We start from the raw sequence: 16,518 nt of genomic DNA, 5'->3' as shown, positions 1-16,518 counted from the left end.
AACACTCGTATATACACGCATTTACTCGTGCAAAAATGCATAAATATGCATATACGCGTAGAAATACAAATGTACCATTGTACACAAGTATACTCAGATTAAACACTTATCTATACGTCTTTTCTCGTGTGGAATCGCACTTACTCGTTTGTACACGTATTTTCTCGTATATGCATGCATAAATATGTATATAAACGTTTAAATACAAATTTACCTTTGTACGCGAGTTTAGTCGGATTAACACGTATCCATACACAAATTCTAGTATGTACACGAACATACTCGTATATGCAAGTATTTACTCGTGTTTGCACACATAAATAAGTATACAGGATGTATCAGTACAGCGTTTACATACTTTCAGAGCAGATACAGTGCTCCTAGACGCGATAGTGACGACACAAAGCGTAAGACAGGGCACGATTAAGAGGAGAAAACATGTTTATTATTTTTAATACAGCAAAAATACTGGTAAGATTTGTCTGCTGCATACAACAGATGTTGCTACGTAAACCGAAGCATCAGATGACGGTGCATGCGCACACGTGGTTTTTGTTCCACCAGGAAGTCCGGGACCCGCCCGGTATTTTTGCTAAATTTCGATATTACGGGCGGGGTCGTAATTTCGAACACTTTCTTTGATGATGATCGTTGGCCCTTTAATTTTCTTTTTCCTTAGTTTTTTGCTGTACTAAAGATTCTAAACATGTTCTCTTCTCTTATTCGTGTTTTGTCTTTTTGGTGATTGGTGTTGTCACTACCGCGCCAGGAAAGTGTTTCCGACCATGCATTGCTATATGTTTCCCCTCGTCTAGGTGTACTCTATCTGCCCTGAAAGTCTGTAAACGCTAAACTGATAAACATTGTGTACACTTAGAAGTTTGAATATAAATCCGTGCACTAATAGACTCGGAAAATACGTATTTATACTTAAAATTTCGTGTTTACACTTACGAACTCGTATATACACGTATTTACTTCTGTTTGCACGTAGAGATACAAAATTCCTGTAGACACGAATATACTCAGGTTAACACGTACAGATCCGTATATACGCGTACACACTCGTATATACACGTACTAACTCGTGTATGCACGCATAAATATGTATTTTAACCAAAAATACAAATGTACCTCTACTCGAGTATACTCGGGTTAAACACGTATCTATACGCATATTCTTGTGTGTGCACGTACATACTCTTATATACTTGTAATTTCTCATGTATGCACGCATAAAAATGTATATGCAATTTTTAAATACAAATGTACCACTACACACGAGTATACTAGGTGTAACATTTATCTATACGCATATTCTCGCGTAAATACAACGACCTCTACACACGAGTATACTCAGTGTAACATTTATCTATACGCATATACTCGTGTGAATACGTACATACTCGTATTCTCTTATATGCACGCATAAATATGTATATACAAAGCAAATTTCTCTGTACACGAGTATATTCGGGGTAACAAGTATCTATACACATATTCTCTCGTGTGTTCACGTACATACTCGTTTATACACGCATTTATTGATGTATAAACGCACAAATATGCATATACACATAGAAATACAAATGTACCATTGTACACGAGTATACTCGGGCTAAAAAAAGAACCTAGGCATCTATTCTCGCTTGTACACGAACTTACTCGAATATACACGTATTTTCTCGTATATGCATGCATAAATATGTATAGATACGTTTAAATACAAATTTACCTCTTTTCACGAGTATACTCGGATTAACACGTATCCATACGTATATTCCTTTGTGTACACGTATATACTCGTGTATACATGTATTTACTCGTGTATGCACAAATAAATGTGTACATACACTTAGAAATTAAACATATCTCCGTGCACGAATATACTCGGGATAACACGTATTTATACGTATAAACTCGTGTTTACAAATATGTATTGTACATACACATATTTACTTGTGTTCACACGTACTTTTAGATATATACACGTAGAAATACAAAATTCCTGTATACACGAATATCGTCGAGTCAACACGTATATACACGTACTTACTCGTATATACACGTATAACTCGTGTATGCACGCATAAATATGTATTTTAACGTACAAGTACAAATGTACCTCTGTACACGAGTATACTCGGGTTAAACACGTATCTATACGCATATTCTCGTGCGTACATGAACTTACTCGTATATACTTGTCTTTTCTCGTATATGCACGCAGAAAAGTGCATGTACTAGATTAAATACGAATTCACCTCTGCGCACGAGTATACTCGGGTTAACACGTATCTATATGCATATTCTCCTGTGTACTCGAACATACTTGTATATACACGTACTTTCTCGTATATGCACGCTTAAATATGTATATAAACGTAGAAATACAATCTGTACCTCTTTACACGAGTATACTCGGGGTAACACGTATCTATACGCATAATCGTGTGTACACGTACATACTCGTATATACACGTATTTACTCGTTTATAAACGCATAAATATGCACATACACGTAGAAATACAAATGTGCCATGTTACACGAGTATACTCGGGTTAAACACGTATCTATAAGCCTATTGTGTGTGCACGTACTTAATCGTATATACAGGTATTTTCTCGTATACGCCTGCATAAATATGTATATACACGTTTAAATAGAAATGTACCTCTTTACACGAGTATATTCGGGGTAACACATATCTATAAGCATATTCTCGTGTGTGCACGAACATACCTGCATATACACGTACTTTCTCGTATACGCACGCTGGAATATGACGTAGAAATACAAATGTACCTTTTTACACGAGTATACTCGGGGTAACACGTATCTAGACGCATGTTCTCATGTGTACACGTACATACTCTTATATACACGTACATACTCGTATATACACTTATTTACTGATGTATGCACACATAAATATGTATATTTACTTAAAATTTCAAATATACCTCCGTACATGAACATACGCGGGATAACACGTTTATATACGTATATACCCGCACGTAGTCGTATGTACACGCATTAACTCGTGTATGCTTGCATAAATATATATATACACGTAGAAATACAAATGTGCCTCTGTTCATGTGATATTTTACTAATTTAATCTGAATTAAAAAAGTAATCAAATCAATTTGATTACTTTTAATCTGATTACTTTTAGTCTGATAAATTCAATCTGATTAATTTAATCTGAACTAAATCAATCTGAACTAAATTAGTTTTTTTGAGCAACTAAGGAGTTAGTTTAAACTAACGTTAATCTTCGTCTGCAATTGAATTAAATTTTTAAAATATTAGTCTGAACTAAATGGGAGTCGGATTACTTTAGTCAACTAATTCAATCAATTACAAATTTAGTTGATTTTTTTAGTTGATGCCCAACACTGGCTGGGGGGAGGGGAACAAACTAGATTACCACACTAAATTTCCACACTGAACTAATAGTGATTGAAGATTTGTTGAAATATGAAAGATATGCTGAGAGTTCTCCAAGCTTCCAAACAATTTAACATGCGTCATCACTGTTTGAAGATGATAACGTGAAAAAATTGTTTTTCAAACATTACTGATTTTACATTTGAGTCTCCAGCCGGTTTACTAATTGCTAAGTCACTGGTTTCAGCTAGATTTACTTGTTATGTGGAAGGTCTCAGCCAAGAGACATTACCGTGACCGAATTTCATTCATGATTACCGTATCTTCAAAATGGGTCATCTTTGAAGGATACACATCCTTATATATAATAGCCAAAATCACTGATTGAGTACTGACGTCACCAACAATGAAACTCGCGCAATAAGCAGCAATAATTCAATAAGTTATTTGTAATTTGACGATAGATTTTGGCAATGTTTGACATGCAGGGAACTGCTTCATTTTGACAAGGCTGAACTGGATCCGGTAGCTTAACTGTTTTACTCGTAAGACTAGTTTTAGGAGAATGAAGTATAGGATCGATGTCGATGTTTTGGAAACATCGCTGTTTTTGTTAAAACATCGATGTTTTACTTTTGATGTTTTTGGAGCATCGATGTTTTTTCGATGTTGATGTTTTTGTATTTTTAATGAAAATTATCGAAAAAATTTGCTCCAATTTTCTCGCAAAGTATTTAAGTTTACCTATAAAATTGCTCAAAAAAAAAATATTTGCGCACATTTCATAAGATTAATTTTTCTGTGTAGAGGATGATTTTGAGGAAGATTACTTCAAGATAGTAGAAGATTAACTATAAAGTGAGGAGGAAGAGGTCAAAGCTATTGGAAGAACTCGACACAGGCAGTCTGGCGCCAGAACTTGCAGTCTATTTTAATGCTCCAGTTCTTAAACTTGTGGCAACGGCCTAAACTCAGAGAAACAGCGCATGCAAATCTGGCAAAGTTTATTTAAAAGTCTCCAGCTGAGTTGGCAAGCGCGCGGTATCTGGATTGATGTGTTGTGTGTAAATGTTAGATTATTCCGAGATGGAACTGATTAATTTATATTTATTTCTTTTAATGGTAATGTGTTTTGTTGCAATTTACAATAAATGTTCGCTTTTAACAACTGGATTACTCGTCTCTACATTGGTGACCTGAACACGCAGTTATCAGTTGGTAGCGAAATGATTTCAAGAAAGAATGGGTCGCAGCAATTCGCCGGAAGGTAATTTATTTCGACGAAAAACTTCAATTTTTTTCAACTGTCTTGCTTTTCTGTGCATGTGTCCTTTGAGGTTCTTGAGTGTAGCATTGTACCTAAGCTATTAGTTGTTTCATGTTAGTATGGAAAAAAAAGAGAATTTAAATTTGACTCAAAAGGAAGTAAGTGCTGAAAACTTAAGTTGCAATAGGGTTTCTGTAAAAGTACCTAATTTTTGGCCTAATAATACGAAGTTATTTTTTGTACAACTTGAAGCTAGTTTTAGGTTAGCTGGCGTTACGGTTGAACAAACGCAGTTCGATCATTTGGTTGCGTCGCTAGATGCAGAAACTTTGTCTCATGCTACCGATATTTTATGTCAGCCGCCAGAAAAACCATACACCGCACTTAAAGAAAGATTGTTAGCGGAGTTCGAATTTTCTCAGAGTCGTAAAGTAAAGACATTAATTGAAGACTTAGAATTAGGTGACAAATCTCCATCTATGTTATTACGAAAAATGAAAGAATTAAGTGAGAGTCATGTAGATGATGATTTTTTAAAAAATATTTGACTTCGTAGGTTACCGGTACCAGTGCAAACAATTTTAGCGGTCAGTTCTGAAAATTTAGAAAAGTTAGCGGAAATGGCAGACAAGATTTGCGAATATACTGGGTTGGTTGTAAACTCAATTGATAAGCAAACTTTTAAATACCAAACTGCTAGTATTGAAATTCAGTTGGAACAATTGCAACTGAAAGTAGACGAACTTACTAAAATTGTAAAAACGCGCAGTCGCTCAAGGTCTCCAAATCGATCTCAGGGCCGTAAAAAATTTAATTTGAGAGCTGAAAAGCGGAATAATTGGTTATGTTGGTATCATTTTAAATTTAAAGACAAAGCTACCAAATGTGTAAAACCATGCGCTTTTGAAGCGAAATTTTCAAATTTTTCAAAATCGTCGGAAGTTTCTATGACTTTTACTAAAAAAGGATTTAGTCGCAGACTGTATATCACTGATATTTTAACTCAAACGAGCTATCTAATTGACACAGGTAGTGATGTTTCTTGTTACCCAAAATCCTTTTTGAATTTAGACAGCGGAAAAAAAGAATTCACTTTGTACGCTGCAAATGGATCTGGGATTGATACTTACGGTACTAAGTTATTAAATTTAGATTTCGGGTTAGGACGCAGATTGAGATGGCCGTTTATCATAGCCGACGTTACAAAGCCTATAATAGGGGCGGACTTTTTGCAGCATTTTGGATTGCTAGTCGATTTAAAGAAAAGGCGTATTTTAGATCCGGTGACTAAATTTAGTGCAAGCGGTCGATCGATATTTTGCGAGATTCCGAATGTAAAAACAATTTATGGGAATTCTGAATATCAAGAATTGTTAAAGAAATATATTGAGATTACACAACTTAATGTTCTTTCACAAAAGGTAATGAAACATAATACAGTTCATTTCATTCCGACTGAGGGACCCCCTGTTTCAGCTAAAGCGCGTCGGTTACACCCAACGCAACTTCAAATAGCTAAACAGGAATTTGAATATATGCTTGACAAAGGGATTTGTAGACCGTCAAAAAGTAATTGGGCTAGTCCTTTGCATATGGTCCCAAAAGGCGAGTATGACTGGAGACCAACTGGCGATTACAGAGCACTAAATCGTATAACAGTTCAGGACAAATATCCAATTCCTCACATTCAAGATTGTGTTAGCATTTTACACGGGAAGAAAATATTCTCGAAAGTTGACTTAATAAGGGCGTATCACCAGATTCCTGTGAACCCCCCTAATATTCCGAAAACGGCTATAATAACACCTTTTGGGTTATATGAATTTCCGTTTCTAAACTTCGGGTTATGTTCAGCAGCACAAGCATTTCAACGCTTTTTGGATGAGGTTTTGAGAGGGTTGAATTTCTGTTTTCCATACCTGGATGACATTTTAATCGCGAGTGAAAATCACCAGCAGCATAAAAAGCATTTAGAAGAAATTTTTAAACGTTTCCTTAACTACGGGATCGTTATAAACGAATCAAAATGTGAATTTGGGAAAGAAACTATAATTTTTTTAGGACATATGATAAACAGTAAGGGGTGTATGCCAGATCCAAAAAAGGTGAAGGCAGTGGTAGAGTTCCCTAAACCCAAAACTATTTCTGAACTTAGACGTTTTTTGGGTATGGTAAACTATTATCATCGCTTTATTCCAGATATCGCCGTGATTTTAGCGCCACTTCATAAGTTTTTAATTAAAGCAAAAAAACGAGATAAGAGGGAAATTCAGTGGGATACTGCTTCAGAAACAAGCTTTGAAAAAATTAAAAGTGCTTTAGCGGAAGCGACTTTGCTTTATCACCCTTCTACTAATGCAGAACTTGCTTTAACAACTGATTGCAGTGATTTTGCGATGGGTGGTGTATTGCATGAATTATCCCCCGAAGGTCCCAAGCCTTTAGGTTTTTTTTCAAAAAAACTATCGGCTACTCAATGTAAATATTCAACTTATGATAGAGAATTGTTGGCAGCATATAGTGCAATTCAGTATTTTCGATACATGTTAGAGGCAAGGAAATTTATTTTGTATGTAGACCACAAACCTCTAACTTTCGCATTTCGGCGGAAACATGAAAAATCCTCCCCCCGAACTATCCGTCAGTTGGATTTCATATCGCAATTTACTACGGATATCAGATATTTACCTGGTAAGGGAAATTTGGTTGCGGACAGCCTATCGCGAATATCGGAGATCACATTTTCATCTCTAGATGATATAGAAATGTGGGAAAAATCACAATCTGAGGATGAAGAACTTCAGGACGTTTTAGAGGGACGAATTAAGTACAGTGGTAAATTAGCTAAAGTTCCTATGCCTGGTACCGATAAATCTCTATATTGTGATACATCAGGAAATTATAATAGATTCTTTGTTCCGCAAATTCTAAGGCGTAAAATTTTTGATACAATGCACGGTTTGTCTCACCCCGGCATACGTGCTACAAAACGTCTTATCGATAGCAAATATGTCTGGCCAAATATAAACAAAGATATAACTGCTTGGTGCAGAGCTTGTGTTCCGTGTCAGCAGACTAAAGTACATTTGCATACTAAATCCCCGTTAGTTCAATTTTTAGTTCCGGATGAGAGATTTTCTCATATTCATTTAGACATAATAGGTCCACTAACACAAGTTCAAAATTTTAAATATTGCTTGACTATAGTGGATAGATTTACGCGGTGGCCTGAAGTTGTGCCAATTACTGATATAACAGCAGAAACGGTAGCTCGTGCTTTCGTACAATCATGGGTTTCTCGATTTGGTACTCCGCAAAGGATAACATGTGACAGGGGCAGACAGTTTGAATCTGAACTTTTTACGAGTCTATCAAAGATGCTTGGCATAAAATTAGCAAGGACATCGCCCAAGGACAGACCCCAAAGTAACGGTCTGGTGGAAAGATTGCACCGACCATTGAAGCAAGCTTTGATGTGTTACAAATCCGATTGGTTTGAAGCACTTCCATTAGTGCTGTTGGGACTCAGATCTACGTTACGTGAAGACCTTGGCGCGTCCGCGGCACAGCTGACTTATGGGTCAACTCTACGGTTACCTGGACAGTTGTATGAAGAAAAAACTTTATCTAATATGCCTGACTACGTTGCACGTCTTCAAAGACTGATTAGCTCGCTAAGTCCATCTACTCCTATTCGGCATGGTCAACAACGGATTTATATCCCTAAAGATCTGCAAAACTGTACACATGTTTTTGTGCGCTTAGATGCTGTAAAAAAGTCATTGCAGCCGCCATACGAAGGGCCTTATGAGGTCCTAAAGAGGATGGACAAGAACTTTTTGATTTCGGTGAACGACAAGGAAAAGATCGTTCACATCGATCGCTTAAAACCAGCATTTTTAATTGCTGGAGATTCCAATCCAAGGACTCCTGGGGTTACAACAAGGTTTGGCCGCAAAGTACGTTTTCGTCTCCCAATGGTCTTGTGAGACTGGTGAGGGAGTCTGTGGCAACGGCCTAAACTCAGAGAAACAGCGCATGCAAATCTGGCAAAGTTTATTTAAAAGTCTCCAGCTGAGTTGGCAAGCGCGCGGTATCTGGATTGATGTGTTGTGTGTAAATGTTAGATTATTCCGAGATGGAACTGATTAATTTATATTTATTTCTTTTAATGGTAATGTGTTTTGTTGCAATTTACAATAAATGTTCGCTTTTAACAACTGGATTACTCGTCTCTACAAACTAAATGAAAATCCCATACATTACTACGTGTGAAAATTATAACTTTAAAAATTCAGAACTAGTATAAATTGCGATAAAGTATTTGACAGTGATGGCAACTTCTATCCTACTGGAAAGAGCTTTTTCTCTGACTGGTGGGATAGTCCGCGAAAAGAGAAATGCGCTTCTGGGGAACGAAGTAAAGAAACTTCTTTTTACGTGAAATACACCGCCAGCTCAGTCATTTCCAGCCGAGGACTGCAGTTTCGTGCTTATTAGCACTCATCAGCCCGGCATAGGAAAGTGACTGAGCTGGAGATGGAAAACCTCTTAAGGAAGCCAAGAGTGCGAACTTCGAGTTGAACCGAACCATTGCTTCGGTCACTCGTCTGGTCTGCTAATTCTATATTAGCTACCAGTTTGTTTCGCACTCTTGGCTTCCTTAAGAGGTTTTCCATCTCCAGCTCAGTCACTTTCCTATGCCAGGCTGATAAATGCTAATAAGTACGAAACTGCAGTCATCGGCTGGAAATGACTGAGCTGGCGGTGTATTTCACTGATTTCTGCTTTAGCCCTGGCTAATGGGCGGTAATTTACTAAATATAAACTTCTTTTTCTCCAAACAGGCAACACCAAATATTGGGGGTTTACTTATCGACTTCCCATAACAAGTAGTCTCTCTATTACTTACATTTTGTGTTTAATTCTGTAGCACTAAAAGTACAAACACATGTAGGCAATGTACCAGACAGACCGGTTATCACATCCTGAGACTGCTGTTTCATTCTTATTAGAACTCCAGGGCCGTGGTGGCCCGATCGGTAGAGTGTCGGATTCGGGGCCGGAGGGTCCTGAGTTGGAACCTCGATGGTCGAAGATCCACCGTCGTCATTAAAGGGGACTGGGCGACGTTAAATATGCTCGTGGTCTCAATGTCCTCCAAGTGAAACGATACCTCTGGGGGTGCTAGCACCAGGTAGCTATTAGCTCCTGGTCTAGTTCTAAATTCCCATTAACTGTTCGATCCGGTGGTGGTGCTGCCATCTATCGGTATAAAAAATAATGGAGGCAAGGCACTTGGTATGCAGTCCTCGACATAAATACAGTTGTAGTCAGTTGTGACTTGGAATCGAAGTAAATCGAAATTAGAACTCCTCAGTCAGGTATAGTGAATAACCGGTCTGGAGGCAGATGTCATCTCATTAAAACTGAGAGCGCAACAAACTGGTAGACAAAGTTAATTTATCTCACCGGCGAGTGTCCGCAACATGGTAATTTCTTATGTCGATGTTTTGAAATATCGATGTTTTGCCATTAATGTCGCACCTCTAGGATAAAGAAGCGAAAAACGTGGTCAACAATGAACGCTATTTACTGGAGTTTAGGGTTAATCATACTGATGTAAGGGTTAAAAATTCAATTGTCAAAATGTCATCAAAATAGGAAATCGCTTCGTTCAAATGTAGAAGCAATTTTCACCCATCATACCTTAACAAGCGCCTTTTTATTTCTTAAATAACAGCAGAACAGTATGAGTTTTTTCGGCTTGGATGCGTTGATAGATCAAAGTTTTGTGATTTCTTAAATCAACATATACTCTTGGATGGTTTTATGATGAGCAGATGTTACAGAAAATTGTTTATTGACTTTTGCCAAAGAACACCATAACACAGAATTTTGGATTTAACTTTCTATTCATTTTATGTAAAAAGAATTGTATACATAATATATTTTACTTTAATATTTATGTAAAATTAAGAACAATTTGTTTTTTATGTATTTTTTGTAGGTACTTTTATTGGTAATAAAAATATTTAGTTGAATTGTAGTGTGAAACATATTGGTCGTGTAGTGTTAGTCACGTATAAAATGTCATGTTATAAACCAATTACATGTTAATTAATATAGTAGCAATATAAAATTAAAGTGATATCATTACAAATTACAACCATCTAAAAAAAAATTTTTTTTTAACCCTCAACACAGGAAAAAACAGGAGTATTTGTACTTAATACAATGTATCACTACTTTTTCGTGTAGTGTGAGTCACAACTGTGCTTTATCCATACACACAGAATATGCAACGAAATGGGGGAAATTTAATGGATAGGATACATTAATTAAAAATCAATCAAGGTAAAACAACTGGTAAAATTCAATTTTTTGTCATAATAGTATTTTCATGTTCATTTTAAGATTCAGGTTTAGCTCACTTAGTACAGTAAGTCACGCCTTTGCCATAAAATCGTTGTAGAAATTTCACATAGTGCTCGCTCAACGGGAATGTGTAATAAATCTTGTATTGCACATACACTTAATAATTCAAGAAAAATATGCAATTGATGTTCAAGTAAAATTTTAGAAAGAGAAGATTCAAGGAATTTAAAGCGAAAACTTACCTCAACACTGTCGAACATGCAATTAGTGTGACTTTCGAGTGCAAACTCAGTAAATATCAAACGCAACCTGTTGTCCGGATGAATCCTTATTAACCATTCACAGCTCAAATTGTTTTCGTATACGTCCGGAAAATTTGGTGAACTTAAACGCCCTTCTGCGGAAGTTAGAGTGCCACCACAGCCTTCAATTCCTTTGAAAAAAGATCAAGAACGTCTGAAGTTTACATCTGCAGATTGGGTAGATTTTACTTGAAAATTATGCAACTTTTTAATTTTGTAGCCACTATATAAGCATTTTACTTAAGCGTTGCAGAAGAGAAAAGTAGTTCTTCAAGAAAACAATCACGGAAAGAGCGTAAAATACTGTCGCAAGCTTGACCCAGGAACTTTTTCTAACGCTTTTGTTTTTTTTTTGAGCAATCACGATTGCTTTTTGCTTTCATTTGACTGTTTTTGGCGTTCCTTTGATTTTTTCCACCAGCACCCTCTGCCAGCACCACCGTCGACCGGCCGCCTCACGATGCTGCTCCTCAAGCGAAAACCGTCTCCAGGGTTGCGTCCATATCCTACACTTACACGCATACATACACGCACCTACATACACACACTCAAACACATGCACACACACACGCATACATACAGACACCTACACACACGCATACATACAGATACCTACACATACACTCATGCCTGCACACAGACAAAAACACATATGCCTACACACACATTCACATTCCCCCTATACACAAACACACAACTACCCACACACTCATACCTGCACACAGACATAAACACACATGCCTACACACACATACACATACCCCCTACACACAAACACACACACATAAACACACACGCCTACATACACACTCGTGATTGCAAAAAAAAAATTTGAATTCAAGAGGTCAAATTTCAAATTTTTTTTTTTTTCTTTTTCACATTTCCTATGATATTTTTTTCGAGGTGCTAACCATTCCTTCTCTACTCCATTAAAAAAACTTAGCTTACATTGCAATCGAGGTAATGTGAAAGTAATAGCAACAAACAATAACGCAGTTACTCTTCTCTTTTTTTCGGTTTAGCACAAGAGAAGCGCAAAACTCTTCGTCACACTCAAATGGTTAAAGAAACTAAACATCGAAAATCAGATGTTCGTATTTTCTCCATGCAATTTTTCCATCAAGTTTAATCGATTTTTCCGATGAACAGCTGCCTAGAAAACTAAAGCATTATTTTGCTTTAATCTAAATACATTGTGTTCAAAAGTTGAACTTTTTCTGCACGCGTTATTCTATCATTTCGTATGCAAACGGTAAAACCCCGTGTCTTTGTAAGGACACTTAATTCGTTAAACTTTCAGAATATGTCCTAACATTCATATCCAAACAGTATCGAATGTGCAATAGAAAAATGAATAAATGATGAGCAAAAAATGCTTGAACTTGAGACTTGATCTCAAACAAACATGTTCAAATTCCGCCATTACTATATTATTTTCACGAACCTCCTTTGCACCTCTCGTGAACCCGCAGGGTTCGCGAACCACCGGTTGGAAACGCTGGATAGACTAACAGCCGCCCAGCTATTTGTTTTAAAAATAATGTAATACGCTGTACACAATCAAGATATTTTAGTCAGATTCTATTTAAAACTCGAAACTTTGGATGCTAAATTAGAAGACAAGTTTGAAATATAAAGACGAAACTAATCTTACAATAACATTATACTGCGACGTTTTTCAAGCATCCATCCATCCAATCAGCTCCCTAGAAGTTGCTCCACGTTCTGCCTCAAGTAAAAGTTAATAATATGCAACCCCGAGAAGAATTTCCAACAATTATGAACTAAGTTATTTTCATACAACCTTAAAGGTTACATCAAAATAACCTTTATGTGACCTTAAAATTGTTGATGTAACCTTAAAGTTATTTTGACGTAAATAGGTTTTTTGAGGTAACCTATTCTCTCCTCTTACCTGGGACAGAAGAATATGTGATGTGGAAACCGGTGCTCTGAATAGTCGAATCCGAATTAAAATACAAGGTCGCCGAGTGTCCAGATGTAAGCAGTGGTGGCGGGGTGGTGGTTGAGCAGAAGGTTCCCAAAAGAGGATCGGTCGTCAACAAGCCATCAAAAATCTATTTACAACAAATAGGAAATGTCACGTAAAACTTTGCATTTGGTAAGCATAAACAAACAGTCATTACTAATACTAAAGCCAAAAGTATGCATGTGAATCACTGAAACTTTACTAACAGATTTTGATTTTAAGTGTCGTATTTTTGAGCAATGACATTGCTTATTGTTTTCACTTGACTGTTTTGAATTCCTATGATTTTATTCCCCCCCTCCCTTCGCCTTCGTCTGCAGCACCACCGTCGACCGGCCCCTCCCTATGCTGCTCCTCTAGTGAAAACGGTCTCCAGTTTGCGTCTATATCCTGCACACACACGCATACATACACAAACACATACACATACATACACACACACACTCATGCTTGCACACAGACAAAAACGCAAACGCCTACATACACACACACACTCGTGATTGCGAAAAACATAATTTAAGTTCAAGATTTCAAAATTCAAATTATTTTTTTTTCTTTTTTTCTTTCACCATTTTTTCACATACATTAACTAATAGAAACATTGTAGACAATTTTGTAACTGCTAGCCAAACTTAATGCTTTTATTTTGAGTAATGAATACATTAAAAGTTGTGTAAATGTAGTAATTCGAAACTTCGGTTACTAAAGAAAATGCTACAATTTATTAATTTATAAACCAAGCAGACGAAGATAACCTTTAACAACTAGTTTTAATGGTAATTTCAGTAAGTTACCACCCTATAGCTAGGGCTAAGGGAGAAATGCGTGAAATACACCGCCATCTCAGTCAATTCCAGCCGAGGACTGCAGTTTCGTGCTTTTCAGCACTCATCAAACCGACATAGAAAATGAATGAGCTGGAGGTGGGCTATAGGGCGGTAACTTACTGAAATTACCATGCCTTGCCCTCAATCTTCGAGTTGAACCGAACCATTGCTTCGGTCACTCGTCTGGTCTGTGCTAATTCTATATTAGCTACCAGTTTGTTTGGCACTCTTGGCTTCCTTAAGAGGTTTTCCACCTCCAGCTCGGTTAGTCCTATGCCGGGCTGATGAGTGCTAATAAGCACGAAACTGCAGTCCTCGGCTGGAATTGACTGAGCTGGCGGTGTATTGCATGTTGTTTTATTGGGTTTCTTTTGCCATATTCACGCGATATATTAACCAAACCAAGTATAAGGTAAATGAATGAAGAACATGCAACCTCTTACCCTATTCACATTTGCTACGGAGACTTTTTCTAGATCTAAAAATATTGGGTTATAAAGGTTCTACAGATATCTAATTTTTATCAAAGGATAGTCAAACGTTGATATCATTTACCGCTAGTTTGCTATATTGGTGACCACTGTTGTTGACCAAACCCTAGAAGGTAACTTCTGAAAACCAATTTTAATCAACTCAAGTATAAAATGTTGCTGCCCTACAGTACGGAAAGCATGTGTATGTACTGTATTGTATGTATGCATTGTAAAGGGTGTTTTTTTTAGAGGTATAGAACTTTAAGTTGGCAACACTGTTTGATATGTGTGCCATTTTGATAGTTGTCACTTGTTTTGTGTTCAGTTCGGTTTGCTATTTCATCATGAATAGACAACAAGGCGGTGCAACATCCCAGGTAGCACAAACCATCGGATTTACGTTGGAGAAAGGTTGAAAATGCATCGTAATGGTTGGAAATATGTTTTGGTTAGATATTGGTTTTTTCATACGCTCATCCGATCATTTGAAGCATCGGAGGATGGTTTAAAACCAACCTATATCCAGTGGCGGATCATGTGATTGTGAGGCCCCAGGCGCAGCCTGATCCTAAGGCCCTCAAAACAAAAACGATACAGTCTTACTAATATTAACAATGCTGGAAATCATAACTTTTTTATTTTTTGAATAAACGAACAAACTTTTTTTTTTTGGGGGGGGGGGAGACAGTTACATTCTTATTTAAAATTGAAAAAACAACATTTCTGACCCCCCCCCCAAAAAAAAAATACAGTGAAAAATTTTGCCTACTATATTTGTACGTAATTTAGTCAGTACAGGGGGAGAGATCCTCCGAGCCCCGCTTTCTGGCATTTACAGGGGTCGGAGTGGTGATTTCAAAAATTTTAGGATACAATATTGATAAAATTTTAAGACAACAGATATCAAGTTTTTTTTTTTTTTTTTTTTTTTTTTTTAACTTAAACGTAATGTATAAGCTTGATTTTCGCAGTGGATGATAAAACGTTTCAAATTCAATCTTGAAAATTACAATACAATGCATTCAATCTTTTATTCTTTTAACACAGTGATCAGTATGAAATAAAAATAAATGTACATATGTCCAATTGCTTCTTTACTTGCTTTGTTGTTGTTGAAAAAATGTCCTTAATAAGGAGGGTTTAAAAGCAGAGTGCAAGGTGCAAGTCCAAAATTCATTGCATTTTTCTTTTTATCAGATAATCTGATACTTTTTGATACCTCAAAATCATCAAAAATACCCCTGTAAATTCCAGATAAATCATTTAAAGACGCAAATGAATAATTCTTTTTTATGGCACAACTAAAACTATAAGAAAACCTCCGCTTACGAAATTTTATCTTGGAGTGAAATTGAAACAAAAACTTTGGATTGCTTCATTATAACCAATATGTTTTCAGTAAAAGACAAAGAACATGGAATTTAAAATACGGCTTGATTTTTCAAGCTACTTGTCAACCTCTTATGTCTCGCCGCATCAGCATGAGACAATATCTGTGAAAATAAAATGCTTTAAATTCATCCCTGTCTGCATGGCATCATGTGCTAATTTTGCATCTATTTCTCTCTGCTTTTTCAACCACAGGGAAGAGAATTTCGTTTCCCATGTCATTTAAATAAAACAAACTGTTATTCACATTTTTAAAACAAAAAGTTAGTGACTAAATTTAAAAATTATATGTGCAAGAAATAATCCAACTTCACTGAACAGAAACACAAATAAAAGCAAACTGAGCCTTTGTATTGGAAGAACAAGCTAATGCTCAAACTATAACGCAAGATAAGCACTTAAAAAAAAAAAAATTACTTCCCACCTGGGGACGAACCATTTAACTTTTGTTCTAAATAAGCTTTTTGAACCAAGTGCTTACATTTGGGTTCTTATTTT

General features: G+C 36.5%; 1 protein-coding gene across 1 annotated transcript in view; it reads right to left on the bottom strand.

Annotated features, from left to right (window-relative positions):
- Nucleotides 1–16,518, bottom strand: part of LOC129228663 (cubilin-like) — a 240,137-nt gene that overhangs the window by 186,602 nt on the left and 37,017 nt on the right. The window contains exon 11 of the mRNA XM_054863347.1: nt 13,257–13,419. Coding sequence (XP_054719322.1) covers nt 13,257–13,419 — 163 coding nt within the window. The remainder of the gene's footprint in view (nt 1–13,256; nt 13,420–16,518) is intronic.

The sequence above is a fragment of the Uloborus diversus genome, chromosome 8 (genome assembly GCF_026930045.1).
Source record: "Uloborus diversus isolate 005 chromosome 8, Udiv.v.3.1, whole genome shotgun sequence".
Taxonomy (NCBI): domain Eukaryota; kingdom Metazoa; phylum Arthropoda; class Arachnida; order Araneae; family Uloboridae; genus Uloborus; species Uloborus diversus.
The sequence above is the reverse complement of the archived record's forward strand: the minus strand, read 5'-3'. Positions and strand labels throughout refer to the sequence as shown.